At 34.9% G+C, this 18,868-nt stretch overlaps 1 protein-coding gene across 2 annotated transcripts in view; it reads right to left on the bottom strand.

The window, feature by feature from the left end:
* The window catches only part of NIPBL (NIPBL cohesin loading factor), a 275,411-nt gene that overhangs the window by 76,153 nt on the left and 180,390 nt on the right, over positions 1 to 18,868 (bottom strand). For both annotated transcript variants that reach the window (XM_036758735.1, XM_036758741.1), the window contains exon 10: positions 11,004 to 12,944. In XM_036758735.1, coding sequence (XP_036614630.1) covers positions 11,004 to 12,944 — 1,941 coding nt within the window. The remainder of the gene's footprint in view (positions 1 to 11,003; positions 12,945 to 18,868) is intronic.

The following is an 18,868-nucleotide window of genomic DNA, read 5'->3' as shown; positions in this document are numbered from 1 at the left end:
TTTCGGGTAATGGTTCAGATAGATGTTCACCTTATTCAATAAAGTTTCATTAGGTTGTTCTCTCAGTTACTTATTCTTAGAAATGTAAGAGTTGAATTGTCTCCAATAAAGGATAATGTGAGTGGCTCTAGGACTTTTTGTATTGTTGTTTAACACTGTTTATGACTCATTCCTGTCAAGCCCCAATCATATAATAACATAACACATTGGTTATGATCTTCATTTTACAGAACTGGAATTCAGTCTAAAATGGCCATATCTGAAACCAATCTTGTTCAATCAAACTCCTAAATGGAAGTTATTATGGCTTCCTTGCAATAGTTATCCTGTTTTGTTTATCTATCAATGCATCATTTCCCAGTACATTGATGAAAGTCACACTATCTCTAAGTGCAGAATTAAATCAGGGAAAGCTTCTATCTTTACCACACTTATTAAGCAATAATGCTTTGTGTACTCCAATTAGATGGTAAGTTTCTTCAGTGCATGAGTCATGTCTTCTAGTTTAAATGTTTTCCCCCTACCAGTTGCCTCCATAGGATCCAGTATACTGTTCTGTATATGGTAGTGATGCCATAAATATTTACTAAGTGATCCAAATTTTCTGATGTTGAAAATTTGGAAGAATGCTTCTTGGAAGCCATATAGGATTGCCCTGAAAGGAATTTTTGAGGCCATCTAATACAATCTTGATTTTACAAATGAGCAAACTGAGGCATTGGTAGAACAAAAGACTGGTATCATAGTTATTAATATTGGTATGTATATTCCCTAAAGAAATCATTAGTTCTTCTGGGGCTAGGACTGAATCTTTTTGCTCCATCCCACTTCTCCCTTGCTGAAATGTAGCACGATGGAAAAAGAAAATCTTATCTACCATTGCCAGAGTCTAGGTCCACCCATGATGCTTAATGTTTCCAGAACTCAGGGTGAAGCAGCTTTGCTGTTTGTTGTAGTTTCTAACTTTGTCTGTAAATGTTGAGAGGTATAACTTCAGATCTTGGAGCTTTAAAATGTTCCATATTTCAGAATACTTTAAAACACACATACACACAGACACAGACACACTCTCTCTCTCTCACACTCATTCAGAGCAGTCCACTTACAGAAGCTGCTTCACTGTATCCAAATAGTTTAAGTCCTAACAAAGTGGCTTGAAAGTTTGAGCTATTTATCAAACAGTTGTAACCCACATGGGCCCTATGTAATTACCTAAAGTCAACTCAGGAAAACTAACCCTTTTTCATCTTTATTAATATAGGCAGCAGATTGTACTTCAATATAATGCAGAGCCTTTGATAGCTATTTCTTTTCCTGGTGAGAGGGATTTTTTCACTTCCATGTTTGTGACTGTGGCCTAGGAACTGAAATTACCAGACTTTTGACAAAAGATTAATATGCCTGGAATTCTTCCATATTGTATTAATGAGGCTTTAGTCATCTATTTTTTTCTCCAAAGTGCTACTATGCTAAGAGTGGTAAGCTCCTTGAGAGTTGGGATTGTTTCATCCTTCCTGTCATCTCCAGGGTCTAGCAGATACCTATTCATATTTGCTTGTTGACTGATAAGTAAAATCTTATTGCAGTAAAATGATCAAAACAACTTACTGTGAATTTTTTAAAACTAATTTACATATAGGCAAAAATTGCAACTAGCATTTCTAGTATCTGAAAGAAACTCAAGTAGAAGTGGCTACTCAATGGCCCTTACCATACTCAGTCTATAATTACTTTTATTCCTAGTTGTACTAAGTTTGGCCTCTAGAGCAGAGGTCAACAAATTCTAGCCCACCCAAAACACAAAACCCATTCTTAGCTCACTGACTATACATAAACAGGGGGCAATAGTGTGCCAGTCCCTGCTCTAGAACCTATAGTGTGGTTACATAAAACAAGAATATGCTGTATGACTATATCACTTCAGAAGCATCACTTCTTGCAACAGTTACTAAATTTAAAAAAAAAACACAAAAAAAATATTGTACTAAAAATCATTAAAAGCCTAGAAGTTCCAAGGCTTACTGTTTGGTAATTGATAATAATGAGGCTGCAAATATATGTGATTCTTTGTAGAGTAAAACACTGAAATTAACAGTAGAACCTCAATTAATGAATTCTCCTGGAATGAAAACTAAGGAAGTCATCTAGGCTAAAACACAAAATGGACCACCCACTATTTATCATGCAGTGTAAATGTATACCCTATAGTTCAAAAGAAACACTTCCACTAAACAACACATGTAGACAGTCGTGCACTGACAGAAGTCTCCTTTTACAATTTTTATTTTGCTGCGGACAAGCTGACCAAAGGCAGAATCGTGAAGTTTAAAATATTTCTTCATTTTTCACTACACTTAATATTCCTGTTAAGGAAACAGCAAAGGATCTGACATCAGTCATTTACACTTTTCTTCAGAACTCCCAGACTCCTGTCCATACTTTTTTCTTCCTTCTATGATGATCCCTCCTGAACTTCAGGGCCTTCTGCTCTTAACTCCAAGTTTTCAATAAAAATAGGAAATGGCCTGATACCAATTCACACTTGACTGATAATTTAACATAACCGAATTTTGGGAAATGGTTACCTCAACCAGTCTTTTATGCCTTTTATATCTAATTGTGAAGCGAAAGGCTTTTTTGAGAGGACTTTGGGGAGAGAATGTGATGAATGGTAATTGGACTCATTTAACCCATAAGGTTGCCTTTAATAGGTAAAGCTTATTTTCCCTTCTTAGAATAAGGTTGAGGTGGGAGAGGAATAAGGAGAGGCAAGGAAAGAAAGGGAGGCCACAAATTTGGAGCTAGAAGGGACAAGGGAAGTCATCTAGTGCAACTAAATCATTTACAAAATGAGGAAACCGAGATCCAGAACTATTAAGTGACTTGCCCAACACTATATATGAAGTAATTGACAGAGTAAGGTTTTGAATGGGGGTCTTCTGACTACAAATTCAGTATCCTTTCCATTGTATGATGCTCCAAGTCAGATGGGATAGTCCTTGATATTACACCCATGCTTATTTTATGTTTCCTGGGATAGCTACCATTATTTCAGTTAGTATTTAATGATAGTTTCTAATTATAATTTGACTTTTCTGATATCCTATATTGCATGTCAGTAACATATCCACTTTATTGATGGAAGTATTACGTTAGCTTAAACCATATGAAAAAATGAGACCCAGCATCAGTAAATACATACTGAAGTACTGCATTTACAAATATGTATAGTTCTTCGTTATGAATTTGTATTATCTATAAATTATATATAAACACATATAGTTTAAATTTAGTCTAAGTTCTTTCTCAAAAACCAAAGCATCATCAAATTTCAAGTAACATTTATATATGATTTTCTTGTAGTAATCTGTGGATACCACTGATCAATACTTTATGTTTGGAAATTTGGCATAATTTTCTTGTATTATTTCTACATTTTTTTGAGCTATCATGTTCTTCTAAGAGATCTATGATCCTTAAGTTCTCTTTGTGCATTCTGTCTTCAAGGTCAGTTGCTTTGGCAACTTTATGGAATACACATGTTCTCGTTTCTGTTTTGTCAAACTATCCTCTTCTTCTCCATTTGTCTTCTAAATCTTTTAATTTCCCTGTCATGGTTTCAGTTTTATTAGTCTAACTGTGTTTCAAAATTCTACGGAGAATGCCCAATTTTCTTTGATAAAAACTCCAACTTCTAACCTAAAACCATTTCTTTTATGGTTTCATTTTTTTTGGAGTTGTTCAGAGGTTTTCCGTTGTAGTTATGATCTCTCACCAGTCTACAGATATCTATTTTGCCAGACGTTATTGATTTACTTTCCCTCACATTATAATGTTTGCTAACTCTAATTTGGTTTTTCTTTGCTGCTCTATTTATTTTTCCTTCTGGTTTTTAGGATCTTTTCTGGTGGTCTGTATGCTGGGATTTTAGTATTTTTTACTTGCTGTCTTTGGTCTTTAATACTTTTTTCTTGCATCACCCATTACTTACCTTTTCACTGGTGCCTCATACCCCCAGGTTAGGTTGGATTAGTCCTGCCTCTACCTCCAATAGAAGATAAAGACTGGTTAGCCTAGGACAATGCCTAGAGTAACCTCTGGGGTATGGGACTTGTCTTAGGCAGTTTTCCAGTTTTCCCTTTCCCTGAAGCCCAAAACACTGACCCACACAAGTTCATTTTTCAGTCAGCCTGATTCCTCCCTCTCCTTGCATCTTGTGGAGCATGGGAGAGAGGTGTCTAGTGACAATGTTAGGACAGAGTCATCAGAGGGAGAGGGAGACAGACCTGGTCTATGGATGACCCAACCTAGCTTGTGTTTACTGCCACAGACATGGGAGGGGCGAGTGATGAGCAAGTGCTTTGAGTATTAAAATTCACTGTTGTTCATAAGATTTTCTTCCTCCTCCTGGCTGTACTGACTTCTTAACTTGAGGATTTAGCTCTAGTTATTCCAGACCTGGTACATAACTGCTTTGTTTGGAGGTTTTAGGGGTAGAGTAATTTTCAGAGCAACAAATTGGCCTCCTTGTTGGTCATGTGACCTGAAACTTTAACAATCATTCTCAAACACTAAGTTACAGAGGATTTAGAAATGGGAGTAATCGATTATAGTTCTAAATATGTGTATAACACCAGATATATAAATATATAAATAGAACGGATATTCAGTAGAGATTAAAAGAAAATAAATTTGAGATAGGAGGCAGCTTGGAAAAACAGAATATATACTGCCTCTTCAGTCAGAGGACACAGATTCAAATCCTGTTTCTGATGCTCTGGGACCCCTTAGGGCAGATCACTTAAACTCCATTGGTCTGAATTTCCTCATCTGTAAAATCAGGACTTTGTACTAGATCCCTTCTTGCTCTATGTTCCTATGAACTTCACTATAAAATTAAACCAGTATTTGATTTTATACGTACATTTACACACACATACACAAACACATATGTAGTTGGTATGAATGTAGGCTCACTTCACCCTTACTGCATTATACAAAATCTGAGTGTCACCTATAATCATGCTCTATGAATAATTATACAGACAATGCATATTCACATATGTTGTTTTTTTTCCTTCCAAAGACACCATGCTTTACGAGTACTGTCTGCACCTAGACCAATATAGCATGTTTAATGAATGTGAATACAGCACACAAATCCTGGACCATCAAGATATAGGTAAAGTTGTACAAATCAAAGTGAGAATTATAACTACTTCAAATTTGCCAATAAATACCAGAAAACTGTCAGAAAAGAAAATTTCTTCTCCATATTTGTTTCTTATTTTTATTTAAATTTTTCTAAAATTAGGAAACTTCTGAATACAAACAGAATGAAATTCAGTTTAATTGTCTGGATATTTCATAATAAAAAAAAAAAAACTAAGTCAAGTGTTTTGATTAAATTACTGGCCAGAAATTCCTAGGGTAAAAAAAATTCCCTTATTTGAGACACTTGGAAAATGGATAAATCATGTGCTTTTGCTTTTAATGATTTGTTTTTTATGAGACTATTTGCTATCATCAACTAGTTAATAAGCATTTATTACTTGTGATGTGCCAGGCACTGTACTAAACTCTAGGTATGCAAAGATAAAAACCGAAATAGTCCCTTCTACCAAAGAGCTTACATTCTATCAGGGAAGATAATTTGCAAATATATGTATGTGTGCACAGAATAAGCATAAATAAATAAAAACAAGGTAATCAGGCAGTAGTTGTTGAAAGGAGATTAGAATAAGCTTCTTGTAAAAGGTGGCTGTTTTGATTTGAAGGACTCTATGAAGGAGAGGTAATGAGCAAGTCAATTCCAGACATTGGAGATAGCCAGTAAAACGGCAGAGAGATGAGACCTGGAGGGCTGCACATGAGGAATAGACTGGGGAGAGGAGCAATGCATATGAGGGGCTTTAAAAGCCAAAAGGAGTTCATATTTCATACTGGAGGGTAATAAGGAGCACTGGAGTTTGTGTAATTTGGCAGCTGTGTGAAAAAAGGACTGGAGCAGAGAACTATGCGACAGCAAAGAAACCAATGCATTAGTCCAAACGAGAAGTCATGAGGGACTCAAAGAAATGTCAAAAAAGACGACATAAGGGACATGAATGATTGGAAAAGGAACTGGGAGAAGCAAGTAAAGCAAGGTATCAAATTTAAGTGTTGCATTGATATACAAGATTAATAGAACCAAAACATGCTGAGTAGATCTTTTATAGACTATAACTGCAAAAGATGAAAAAGCCTGAATGGGTTACAATATACTCTAGCCACAGAGATGGTCATAAATTCACTGACATTTACTATAATATTACAGATCAGGTGCTGGAGAAAAGAAAAAAAAATAGCTATCAACTATATGGGGCTTAAAACCAACACGTAATCTAGAAGTTAAGATTTATTCCTGGAAAAATTTTTTTCTGTGTTTTAAGTTTAGTAAATTAGCTACTGACTATGCTATATGTATACACAACAGTGCTGAGTATAATATGACATAGTATATCATCAAAAATCACTTTTTCATTGGATTTTAGAACACAATTTTATTCCAGATATATGATATGGCTGAGATAAATTTGTTTGGTAATCATTGGATAATTACTAGAAGGTAGTTGTATAAAAGGGGATACGTTGCCAAAAGCATTGTTGGGGAGATTCAGTGTGCAACCCAAGTTGAAGACATCTTTACAGGCAGTACTGTCTTCTCTCTGTTCTTGTTTTTGGATGATGATGCTGTTATGTCAAAACCCAGAACATTCTGTACCTCTGGAAACCACTGAGTCTAGCCTAACTATCCACATAGGAAAAAACAGCTGGATAAGGAATTCTTATTGTCTAGATCAGTGGTGTCAAACCCAAATAGAAATGGGGGCTATTAAAGAGTACATAAGGATCCCTGTGGACTACATCTTGGCTTAATTTTTAAAATGTTTTATTGTATTTTTAATTAGTTTGCAAACACATTTTAATCTAGATTGGACTGCATTTGGGCGAGAGTACCTTGAGTTTAATACCTCTGATTCAGATTATGACACGCACTTAGATTGACAGCCTGTACTACTTGTTCATCAGTGTACATACCCATGGACAGATATTGCAGATGTGACAAATTGGACCCAGAATCAAATAGGAGAAACAGAGCAGGAAGATTTGTTGTTGGAAAACTTCTGTACTCCTTTAATGATTCCAAGCTTCTTCCAGAAATAAAGACCTATCTGTTTAATGGCCCTAGCCATGTGGTATGGCTGTCCTTTATGAAGCAGTAGACTCTTTGAAGAATTAAAAATGAGAATCATTCAAATGGTAATAGAGAGGTGTATGATGGATGTGTGCAGCCACTAACAAGTAACAACTGAACAAGAGCTAGAGTAAAGAATGCCATCTTAGAAGTGTACAATTGAAAAAAGAATACAGGCTAGCCCTAAGGTATAGTATATATGATACTGTTTTCCCATTAGACCATCTCCTAAAAAAAGAGGAAATAAAAAAATTATCTGCCATCAGAATTATAGTTTCACAGAATAATATTCAGTTGCATTAAATAAAATGTGATGATTACAAATAAAAAGTAAAAAAAAACCCAAAAAACCAAACCAAACCAAAACCAATAAGTGACTAATTACTCTTGGAGTACTTTTTCCTCCCAAAAAGCACTTCGTGATACTGACATTTTCTCAGAAGTCAAATGTATACATTAAGATTCCTTACTTCCTTCTGATTAAAAGGCCAAACCAAAATTTTGTAACACCAAATCTGATCTATAGTACGGTTCAGTGAAAAACTGAACTGAAATAATTTTAAGTTTAAATTTGTAAATAAATGTATATTCACTTTACCAACACATTTTTTTCAATGTGAATTCTTTTGGTAATTCAAAATGAAAATGTAGATTGCTAATTATTAAAAGAATCTGCAAGTTTCTCCTGGCATAAAAGAAAGAAGTGGAACTATTGCCAGAAAATAAATCTCAATGTGTTGCTCTGTAATCATCTTAAAGGGCAAGCAGCTTAAAAAAAAAAAAAAGCATTCTCACAAGATTTTTTTTTTTTAAATAAAAAAGGTGTGAGGAATAAATAAGTTGTTCTCTGTTCAAAGATCCACAGAATTTAGAAATAGGTGTTCCCCAAGATTTTGCTTTGGATGGGTTCCTTTTTTCTTTCTATATTTTGTTTTTGTAGTTCATTTGCTCCTTTCATGAGAATGGGCTACACAAGCAGTAAAGGCATCTTTGATCAAAGTATAAAATGGAAATCAGGTTTTTCACAATGTATTTTACATATCACATCTTCATAGTCATAGAACTGACTGAAAGACAAGGAGAATGTACTTACTGTTTCTTGACTATAAAAAACTACTTGTTTTAAGTAGAGCAAAAGGATACATTACTAAGGTGTCTCCCATGCACAGTTAAGATCATCTATGATTTCTTAAAAAGATCCAACAGACAACTTTGATAACTCTTTGGTTAGTAATATCAAGAGAGGTATTAAATAGGTAATTAATATCAAGAGAGGTACTAAACCAAGAGAGGTATTAATAAATAGAAAGGTATTAAATCAAGAGAGATACTAAATTATGAGCTTGACAAAGGTGTCTATTATCATTCATCACAGATGTCAGATAGATGTAGGACTCAGAGTTGTGTTGATTTCTTTTTTGGAGGAAGCTGCAAAGGGTAGTAAAAAGAATGTTTTCCCACAAAAACTGGAGAGATGGTGTCTGAAGAGTGGAAATGTGAGAATGGGACAAATTTTAAGCTAAGACCTCCAAGTAAGCATACGATTATTAGTGAAAAAGAGGGAAAGGGGATGAGACAAACTTGAACAAGGAATGAATGGACAGCATAGTACAAAATGAGATTTTACCAAGATAAAAGGTGGAAGGGAAAACTGGGAAGGTTGATGACAAATGAAAAATTGTTACTTGACTATTACTGTACACAACAGCAATAGGTCTCCACAAAGTTTTAATGTAATAGAGCATCAGACACAAATGAAACAATAAATTCAGTGAGTGGCCTAAACCCATGATGGATAGATAATCACTGTTGCGTGTTTTGTAAAAGAAATCAACATTACATGCTATTTCAACTTCTTTAAATGAAACTAGAAGAAGCAACCCAAATAATATTCTTCCTTTTCTCTTGAGGAGTTCTCTAGGAATCTTTCCAAACAACTGGTTAAGGAAGGAGTTCCAAGCCCCTAAGAAGATCCAGTACTAATTGTATCCCTAGGAATCAAATACAAAAAATTCAGGAATACTCAAGATGTTATATAATCTCAAAGGGAAAGGAATTCTTTCCTTTCAGATGAGTTTGTACTGATTACAATTCAATTTATAAATGGAGTTTTTGGTGAGCTTTCAAAGAAAATCATAAGCAGAGGACCAGTAGTCAGTCACCTATATTCTGTGATCTGTGAATATCTAATAGATATGGCCTCTAATTCATTTCTCTAAATAACTACAAAACATTTTACTTATGTGAGGATCTTTAAAAATTCCGAAACACTAAGCACTTGTGTTTAGTAAAAAACTCCACTTGTTATAATTAATACAGATGAGATGGCTGCTCCTGTACGTTTAACACTATATGGTTTTCTTGAATTAGACACCTTTTACATGTCCTTTAGCATTTGATAAAAAATTGTTCAGAATTTCTACATTCCTCTCCCAACACATAAAACTAACGAAGATAGTAAGTGGTATGCTTATAGTTTTCATGAAAATATACTTAAAAATTAACAATGAAGAACATTATTAGTAAAAATAACTAGGAAAGTTACTGATGATAATATCTATAGAATCACTACAGGAATCACAGAAATAAAATGTCAGTTATTAATGTAAATAGTATTTATTCCTCGCTATTGTATTCAAGAAGCAGCAAAAGACTTGTCTGGAATAAGGAGGGCAAAGTACTTTTGTCTTAGTGAACTACCAAGTAATTAGGAAGAAACAGATGCTCCCAAATAAGAAAGGATCAAGATGGCACTTTCCAACTTTCCTTCATAAAAGCACATAGAAGAATTTGTAGAGAAGTCAACTTCAATCCAACAAAAATTTCTTAAATTACCTTCATCCTGCAATCTTTATTTCACGAGCAAATGACGTTAATATGCATTCAAGTAATAGATACTAATGTCTAACAACTGACCAGGATCACATAGCCAACATGCTGCACGCATATGTATGTATAAACACCCACACCCCCCCCCCCGACACCCCCACCCCCAAACACCCCCACCCCCATGTTTGTAACCATCCAGTATATACAGGAATAAGAGATTATGCTTAGTTTCAATACTGGATACAACTCAATCCAATACATGCTCAAATAACTTAACCTAGAAAACCTAATAAAATGCTTATGCCTCAGACACACAGTTTTCCATGATTTCACCATTACACAGACTATGTATGCCTTTAGTTTACTTTTTAAATATTATTTTCTAGGTAACTCAATCAAGATACACAATTAAATGGGAATAGCACACAAGAGATAACAGTAGCATAAGAACCTCTAAAATTGGAAAAACGCATTTGTAATTATTTCCTTTGTACTTCACTCTGATCCTTTAAGGGAAGTTAGAGACAAAAAAAATTAAAACTATGACAATTAACTGTATTGTAGAACATCCACAAATGAACTACTATTTTTCTGGAGATGCTGGATACCTTCGCTTTATTCAATATATTAGAAAAATATTCTGATAAGAGACCAAAGTAAAAAAAGGGAAAACACATCTAGAAAGCTAAACTGAATTTCACACAATAGGGAAAACTAAATCTAAATGATATCATTAAATAAGGAAAAGACATCAATTACACTAATAAATTTATCCGTGCTCACTGGATTTGTATCAGTGTGCATAAATCTAATACTCTTGCATGTAGTGTATTCATTTCTCTCATTTCACAAATTGGCCTTGTTTCCATATTTAACACCTCAAATTTAGCAAGAATACCAGGTGCAACAGAAAGTACCAAAATAAAATATTCCTTACCTTTATTTGATTTGGATGGCTTATTCTTGCTAGCTTTAAGAGAACTTCTTGATCTGTCCTCTCTATCCTTAATTAATTTCTGAACATCATCCAAAGACAGCTTCTGCAGGACAACTACAGGCTTAGCTCCTTTATTTAGATCTTCTACTAGTCCCAATTTTTCCATTTTGTCTCTCTGTTCCCCCTTAAGTTCCATTTTTCTTGTCTCCTGAGTAACATTGCCATCTTTATCTCTCTTGATTTTTGGAATGACAAAATTTTTCAATGCACCAGATCTGCCCCCCAACAAATAACTGGGAAACTCTGCTTTATTGTCAGGGTGTGCTTTATTACTATCTACTTTACTTTTATTACCATCTGTCCTCCGGTCATCTTTACTATTTGGTGATTTAAAACCAGATCTATCAGATCTTGTTTTGCTAGTATCGCCTCTACTCTCTTTAACACGAGGACTATCAGGTCTTGATTTCTGTTCCCCAGAAGATAGTCTTTCCCTGGACTCCCCTGATTCATGTCTGTGTTTTCTTTCTAGTTTATCTGGTTTTGAACCATCAGATTTAACGCTGTGTTTAGAATCATGCTCATTTCTGTTGGAGGATCTTAATGTATCTGGTCTTCGAATTCTGGACTGATCTCCTCGATGTCTCTCTGATTCAGTCCTATCCTCTGATTTCTGTTTATTATCATGGTCACGCCTTAGTGACTCAGAAACAGATCGTCCATCTGGCCTTTGCTTTAAGGTTTCTGATCTTTCAGATTTTACTCGAGGAGAATCAGATTTAACATCCTGTTTATGCCTTGTTTCAGGTTTCTTTTCTGCAGATGCCTTTCCAGAATCTCTCCTATCATGCCTGTGCCTCGGAGTTTCAGGGCGGCTGTCACCCTTCTGTTTGGGGGTTTCAGGGCGGCTATCACCCTTCTGCTTGGGCGTTTCAGGGCGGCTATCACCCTTCTGTTTGGGCGTTTCAGGGCGGCCATCACCTTTCTGCTTGGGAGTTTCAGGTCGGCCCTCACCTTTCTGCTTGGGAGTTTCAGGTCTCAGCTTGGTTGTTTCCTGTTTACCATTATTTTGTTTATTCTCATTTGGTTTCGTGTCTGTTGTTTTGCTTTCATTTTGTTTTGATTCTAATGTTTTGCTCTCATTTTGTTTCGTTTCTGTTGTTCTGCTTTCATTCTGTTTATTTTCTGTAGCTTTACTCTCATTTTGTTTAGCTTCTGCTGCTGGTTTGCTCTCAGTCTGTTTAACTTCTGTCACTGGTCTACTCTCAGTCTGTTTTGCTTCTGTTGACCTGCTCTCATTCTGCTTCACTTCCACGGCTGCTGGTCTGTTCTCAGTGGGTTTAGCTTCTGCTGCTGGTTTACTCTCATTATGCTTGGCTTCTACCAGGGATCTGTTTTCAGGTTGCTTAACTTCTGGCACTGGTCTGCTCTCAGTCTGCTTAGTTTCTGCCGCTGATCTGCTCTCATTCTGTTTAGTTTCTGTTGCTGGTCTGTTCTCATTCTGTTTTGTTTCCGCTGCTGGTCTGTTCTCACTCAATTTTGTCTCCAACAATCGGTTTTCATTTGGTTTAGATTCCATCAATTTGTTCTCATTTTGTTTCATTTCAGTCTTTACACTCTCAGAATCAGACTTTTTCCTAGGGGTCTCAGGATGGTTTTCAGGTTTTTGTTTAAGAACCCCAATATCTTCCTGATGAATAGAAACAGCCCCATCATTACACTGTTTGCTTTCTTCAGGCTTTTTAATGGTGTCTGAATCCTGAGTTACAGATGCCTGAGACTCTACTCGTCCTGCCTGATGAAGATCAATGCTAACCATTAGTGCTGGCCTTGACCCATTTCCTGTAGAACCTGTATCCTGAGAAGCTGGTCTATTACCTCCAGTAGCACCCCCAGCCTCCTGTGGGTAAGAATCTTGTTTTCTTTTTTTCAAAGGCTTATCTGAAATTTAAAGATAAATATATGAAATCAGTAAGATATACATATTCACATCTCATAAAAATTGCTATATTCTGTTGTTGGCAAAATTCATCAATGCAAATTTTGTAAACATATCTACTGGGCAATTTAAAAAATGTTGCAATCTGGGTGGGTATGACTGTTTTAAAATCAGGGCTTAACAGAATATTTATGTACAGTGAGTTTCAATTAATATATTACAAAAGCTGATAAATACATTTCTTTAGTGCCACAGAGTGAAAAAAAGTCAACAGTATAGCTACTATGGCCTCTAAATACTACTGAGTATGTGAACTTAGTAGAACTGACCTAAGAGTCTAGAGAACAGAAAATCTTAATAACATTTTTGTTGAATATAGTGAAATGTGATATGGGGCTTCTAAGGCATCAAATGGAATTAAAATTGACATTAAGCATAAAACTATTACACACACACACACACACACACACACACACACACACACACACACACACACTTTAGAATCAGTTATAGGTATGTTTCCCCATGCAAGAGGAAGACAAACAATACTCTCTTTGGGTTTAAAAAGAACATCTTTTGAATCAAGACAATTCATTGTAACCATTTTTAAATGGGATGAAGCAAAGTATTCTAAAACTGTCAGCAGCCCAAATCAATTAACATGAGCTTTTAATAACAGGTGTTTGAAGAAACAAAGAAAACAGAATTTATACCATTTTGAATAGGAAAGTACAGAATTTTTGGCTCTATTAGTTAAAAAAAAAACACTTTATATCAAGGATTTGCCATTTGTGATAAAGATAAGTAATATATATGAAAAGTTCAAGAATATATGCTGTGTTCAGTACAAGTGAATTTGAAGTTTTAAGGAAGCACCATATCTTATAATTAAGTATTATAGCTGAGCATATGAAAAAAAAAATTACTTTCCTAACTGTGAGCAGAAAGTAAAAGTAACTTCTGCTGAAATCTATATTATGTTCCACAAAGCAGGGTCCTGCATGTTTTACATTTTGGGTTCAAAAGGAAACATTTCACAATATTCAAACTGTATTTTTAAATGAAATAATTTGACAGCTTGACAATACTGGATCTAGCTTGAAAATAACCTATTACATAATTTTCTATAAAGCTGAATTGACAGTTATTTCTTGTAAACAATCACATTACTGCAACAATTTTTAAACTGACACTTTCACTTGTGAAAGAGTTTATTTACTAACTTGACAATTATTTACCTCTTCATTTTTCAAAGCATGCTCCTCTAGAACGGATAGCAAGCTGTCTCATTATTTAAAAGTATTCATGACAAATTCTTATAGAATATATTCATCAATGTTCTAACTTTGCCAACAAAAAATTATTCAAGAAAAATAGAGTTATCACAAGGGAATCATGTGACATTTGGGGAGGCGAACCAGTGGTGGCAGAGACTTGTAGTTTCATCAGTATAGGGATATTCTACAATGTTAAGTCACTTGTCCACGTTTTGGATCCAAGTGCTCCTATCTGATTAGTTTTTCAACAACAATCTGAGAAATGACCATTCTTGTTTGTCATCTAATTTAACTAAGAAAAAAGAATTCTCATCATTGTGCACTTATAAATGATTTTGCCAGTAGTATCTACATGAGGTGAAAAATTTAATACATTTATGCAACTAATAATAATACTAGCTAACACTTATATGTGGCTTACTATGTGCCAGGCACTGTGCTAATAACTATTTTACAATGATTATCTCATTTAATTCTCACAATAACCCTGTGAGGTAGATGCTATTATTATTCCTATTTTACAGATGAGGAAACTGAGACAGACACAGGTAAAGTGACTTGCCCGGGATCACACAGCTAATGAGTGTCTGATACCATACGTTAATGCAGGTCTTCCTAACTTCAGGCTCAGTGTCTGTCCATTGTGATACCTAGCAGCTCAAGTTATTTTAATTTTTAAACAAGCATTGAAAATCCAAACATACACACATAGGTATGTATACAAACACGTATTCATGTGATCACCAATTTAGAGGTGGAGGGGCCATTCTACAGTTCTCTCATTTTACAAATTAGGAAATTAAGGCCTAAGGAAGTTACATGATTTATACTTGGTTCCAAAGGATCAGACATTACCATGTATCCCCAGAAAACATTTACATTGTCACTGAACCACAGAACTATAGGTATGCAGGATGGCAGAGTCATCTGTAGCCAAAGGATCAAAGCTTAAGCCTCTGCTCTGGTACTTTACAGCTGTGTGAGTTTTGGCTAGTCACTTAACCTCTTTAGCCTTCATTTCCTCAACTATAAATAAATTCAAACAAAAACAAGGAGGGTCTTATGAATCAAATGACCTCTGAAGTTTCTTCTAGCCGTGAATCTACAGACGAGAAATAATCTAGTAAATGGAAGTTTGGGGTACTAGAAAGAGTATTGGAATTAAGAGTTTGAATCTCAGGTCTGCACGTATTACATGTGCGACCACAGCAAATTAGCAGAAATTAAAGCTTACATTTATAACATTGTGGAACCTTCCGTGCTAAAGCAGAAGATTTTGTAATAGGCTTCAATTATATTCTTTTAAATCAAATAATTATTTAATAACATATAAGTTGTTGCTGGAATGGCATTTTTTTTTGCAGGCCTTGGTTTCTCCAGTAATAAAATGACTAGATGGTCTCTAAAGTCCTTTCTATATCCAAATCTATGAACATGTGTATTTGTATTCAATGGACTCAGTTGAGATATCATTCTTCTGCTCACAGTTATCCTAGAGAACAGATAGGTAGCTTTTTGTTTTGTTTCTTGAGCAACATTCTTTTTGATAACTGTTAAAAATTTTTCATTTAATATTTCCCTACCCACAAAATTCATATTTAAAACTGCGTGCCAGAAAGCAACAAAGTTATGTTTCTTTCTCAAGATGTTTATCTTTACAAAATGCTCTCCTGAACCGTTCAAACAGAACTATAAGATTTCAGAATTTCAAATGAAACATTCACTTATGAAGATAATTTAGGTGATGCCATAAGTATTGACCTGTAAAAAGGGAAAACTCTTGAGCATCTTGTGATTTACTTAAAAGAAATCTTATCCTAGTGAAATTAAGCAATGTATCTTTTTAGAGTAAATTGTATTATCATTTTTTAAAAACTGAGAATATTTTGGAAGTTTATTTTTTAAAAGAACTTCAGTGTATTTAGGGGACTACAAATTACTGCTACCAATTCCATTTCAATTTTCATCATCTAAACAATGAAACTGAGCAGATTCTAATTTAACTTCAATATGAGAAATAACTATTATGGCACTGAATTTTGGTAAAGTATAGAATCACTGTGACATTACAGGATTTTTAAAATTATTGTACATAGGAGTGTTAAGGGATATAAATATTATGATAAAGATGGCACTGACTATTATAAGTACAGAAATAATACCTGAAAGCATTTGAGCGTGACTGACATGATTACAATTAGCAGAGGTATTATGCTCTTTCAATTTTGTTCATAAAATAAAACAATAGCTAAAAAAAAAAGCATACAATATATCCAACTAGCTAAAAGTATACCATTTGCAGAAAACTTGAAAAAATTCTGTCACGACAGCAAGGTTTCTCAGAGCTGAGCAAGTTTTGCTTTTCTAGTTTTGATTTAGTTCCTCTGAGCATGTCAATTTTTATGTTTTTGTTTTTTGCCATCAGTCCTTCATTTCCCAACCTTCTTCACCTGATAATCAAAGCCATTTTAATGAATAAGTTCAACATTATGGACACTGATTCCTTTGAATCCTCCTCATCTAGGACTGGACAAATCCCTGAGATAACTACATACAAAATCAATAATGAAAAACCAACAACCCTGCCAAATCTAGATGCCAATGTCTTCAAAATAGGGAACCATTAGCTTCAGAAGAATTCTGATGAAGTTGAAAAAAAAAAAGGCCAAGAAACCCCGCATATAAAATATTTTAAAACCATCACTATCTGAAACTGCTAAAAGTTATAGCTGAAAGTGCTTACTACAAAAGTCAGATAATTAGCATGCATATTAGCTCTACATATCCCTAAAAACAAAAGACTAAGTATTATCTAAATCCTACTAAAAGCTAAGTGCCACATTCTGAGTCTGTCAAAAAAAAAAATTAATTTTTTCCCTTTAGTGTATCAGTTAGGAAAAAAGAATGGACTTTGGAAAAAGGTGAGTATGATCTGAGAAGGGTCACTTTGCGGAGAGATTAATTCAGAGATCATTCTGGAAGAAAACCAACAATGGGCCTTTTGAACTATAATTTATATTTAATTATTTGGTTAGCAATAATTCCCACCATCACACTGCTTTTGGACTTTTCCAGAAATGCCCACTATGCCTTCCTTTACCCAGGAAATTCATCATGGGGAGGAAATCTCGATTATGCTGTAAAACTGAATCTGCCCATACTCACCTCTCATCAGGTCCTCTGTTCCTCTGATTAGACCCTCCAGCTGGAGGGTAGGGCCATGAGCTCTAGTTAAAGAAAAGGCCCCAGTATTATTTTTTCTTGCAGTGGGGAAGGCAGGGCAATTGGGGTTAAGTGACTTGCCCAAGGTCACCAGCTAGTAAGGGTGTCAAGTGTCTGAGGCTCCGGATTTGAATTCCAGTCTGACTCCAGGGCCGGTGCTACTCACTGCCCCACTAGCTGCCCCAGCATATTTTTTCTCCCCTGTCTCTCCCCAGTTTCACTACTTCTAGACTTCCCGGGGAAACACTCAACATTCTACACTCTTCCCTGCACACCCACTCTCTCTTTACCCCCAGCTTTTGGCTTTCTTCTGTGTGTAGTCTTCTCTCATTAGAATGTAAAACTCCTTGAGGGAAGAGGCTGTCTTGTATTGTATTTCCAGGGCTTAGCATGGTGCTTATAAAGTGGACAAGGAGGAGGACTACTAGCTAACAAGGAGAAGAAGACAACAACTACTACTACTATTTTAAACCCCAAATTGTTAGGAATGTATAGAGGAAAGGGTAACTGTTTGTACACAGAAAACGCAAAGGTTAATTTTGGGAAAACTGTTAATGTGCATCTAGTATATCCAAAGAAGAAAAGCACATAGGAGTCAAACTGGTAGTACCTGGTTATAGAATGGCATACTCTATGGCAGAGGTGAGGTCCTATCACTATCCAGGTGAAATTATTCTTTATACCTAGCCAAATCTCTTTGTTCTAGTTCTACAGTTACTAAACATTAACTTTTTGATCACTAATTTGGTTTCTTAGATATGGTATTTGAATCTAGAAGAAAGTATGCTCTAGATAGGGGAAAGAATTAATTGGCCACTGTAAATGAACAGATGAGGATTCTGGCATCAGAGGTCACGCTACTATTTTTGAGCTTTTTTTTCAGTACCTAAATATCCCTGGATAAATGAATTGCAAAGTTTTAAAACTATGGAACCAAGAAATTATATACTAGATGATTGAGATGACAGAACACTACAAGGCTAAGCATAAATAGTATCAACAACCTTATAACAACATGCGATAAAAAAGTCAAATTTTAAGAGAACACTGTGCCAGATATAGTACAAAAACTTAAGTGGATAATTTATGAAAAGGTAACTTAATATTAAATATTTTAAAGGTATTTCTCATTATAGGGTCAATTTATGACATTTACCAAAACCTTAAACAAGATCCCAACTTCACAAAAATTTTATGTATTTTCATATCTGTGATATCATTTGCAACTTCAAATCACCATATGGAATATTTAATCTTGTTAACATCTTTAGTAAGGCCTCAAAGTCACATGTTCCCCACCTCTGTTCTAGACACTTGGTTGCTATCACTAAACAGTTAAATACACCTTTTAAAGAACACCCTAGAAATAACAATGCTAGAATTCAATAAAGGAAAAGTAAAAAAAAAAAAAAAATAGGGAAAAAACA

The sequence above is a fragment of the Trichosurus vulpecula genome, chromosome 1 (genome assembly GCF_011100635.1).
Source record: "Trichosurus vulpecula isolate mTriVul1 chromosome 1, mTriVul1.pri, whole genome shotgun sequence".
Lineage (NCBI taxonomy): Eukaryota > Metazoa > Chordata > Mammalia > Diprotodontia > Phalangeridae > Trichosurus > Trichosurus vulpecula.
This window is presented reverse-complemented; position numbering and strand designations above follow the sequence as displayed.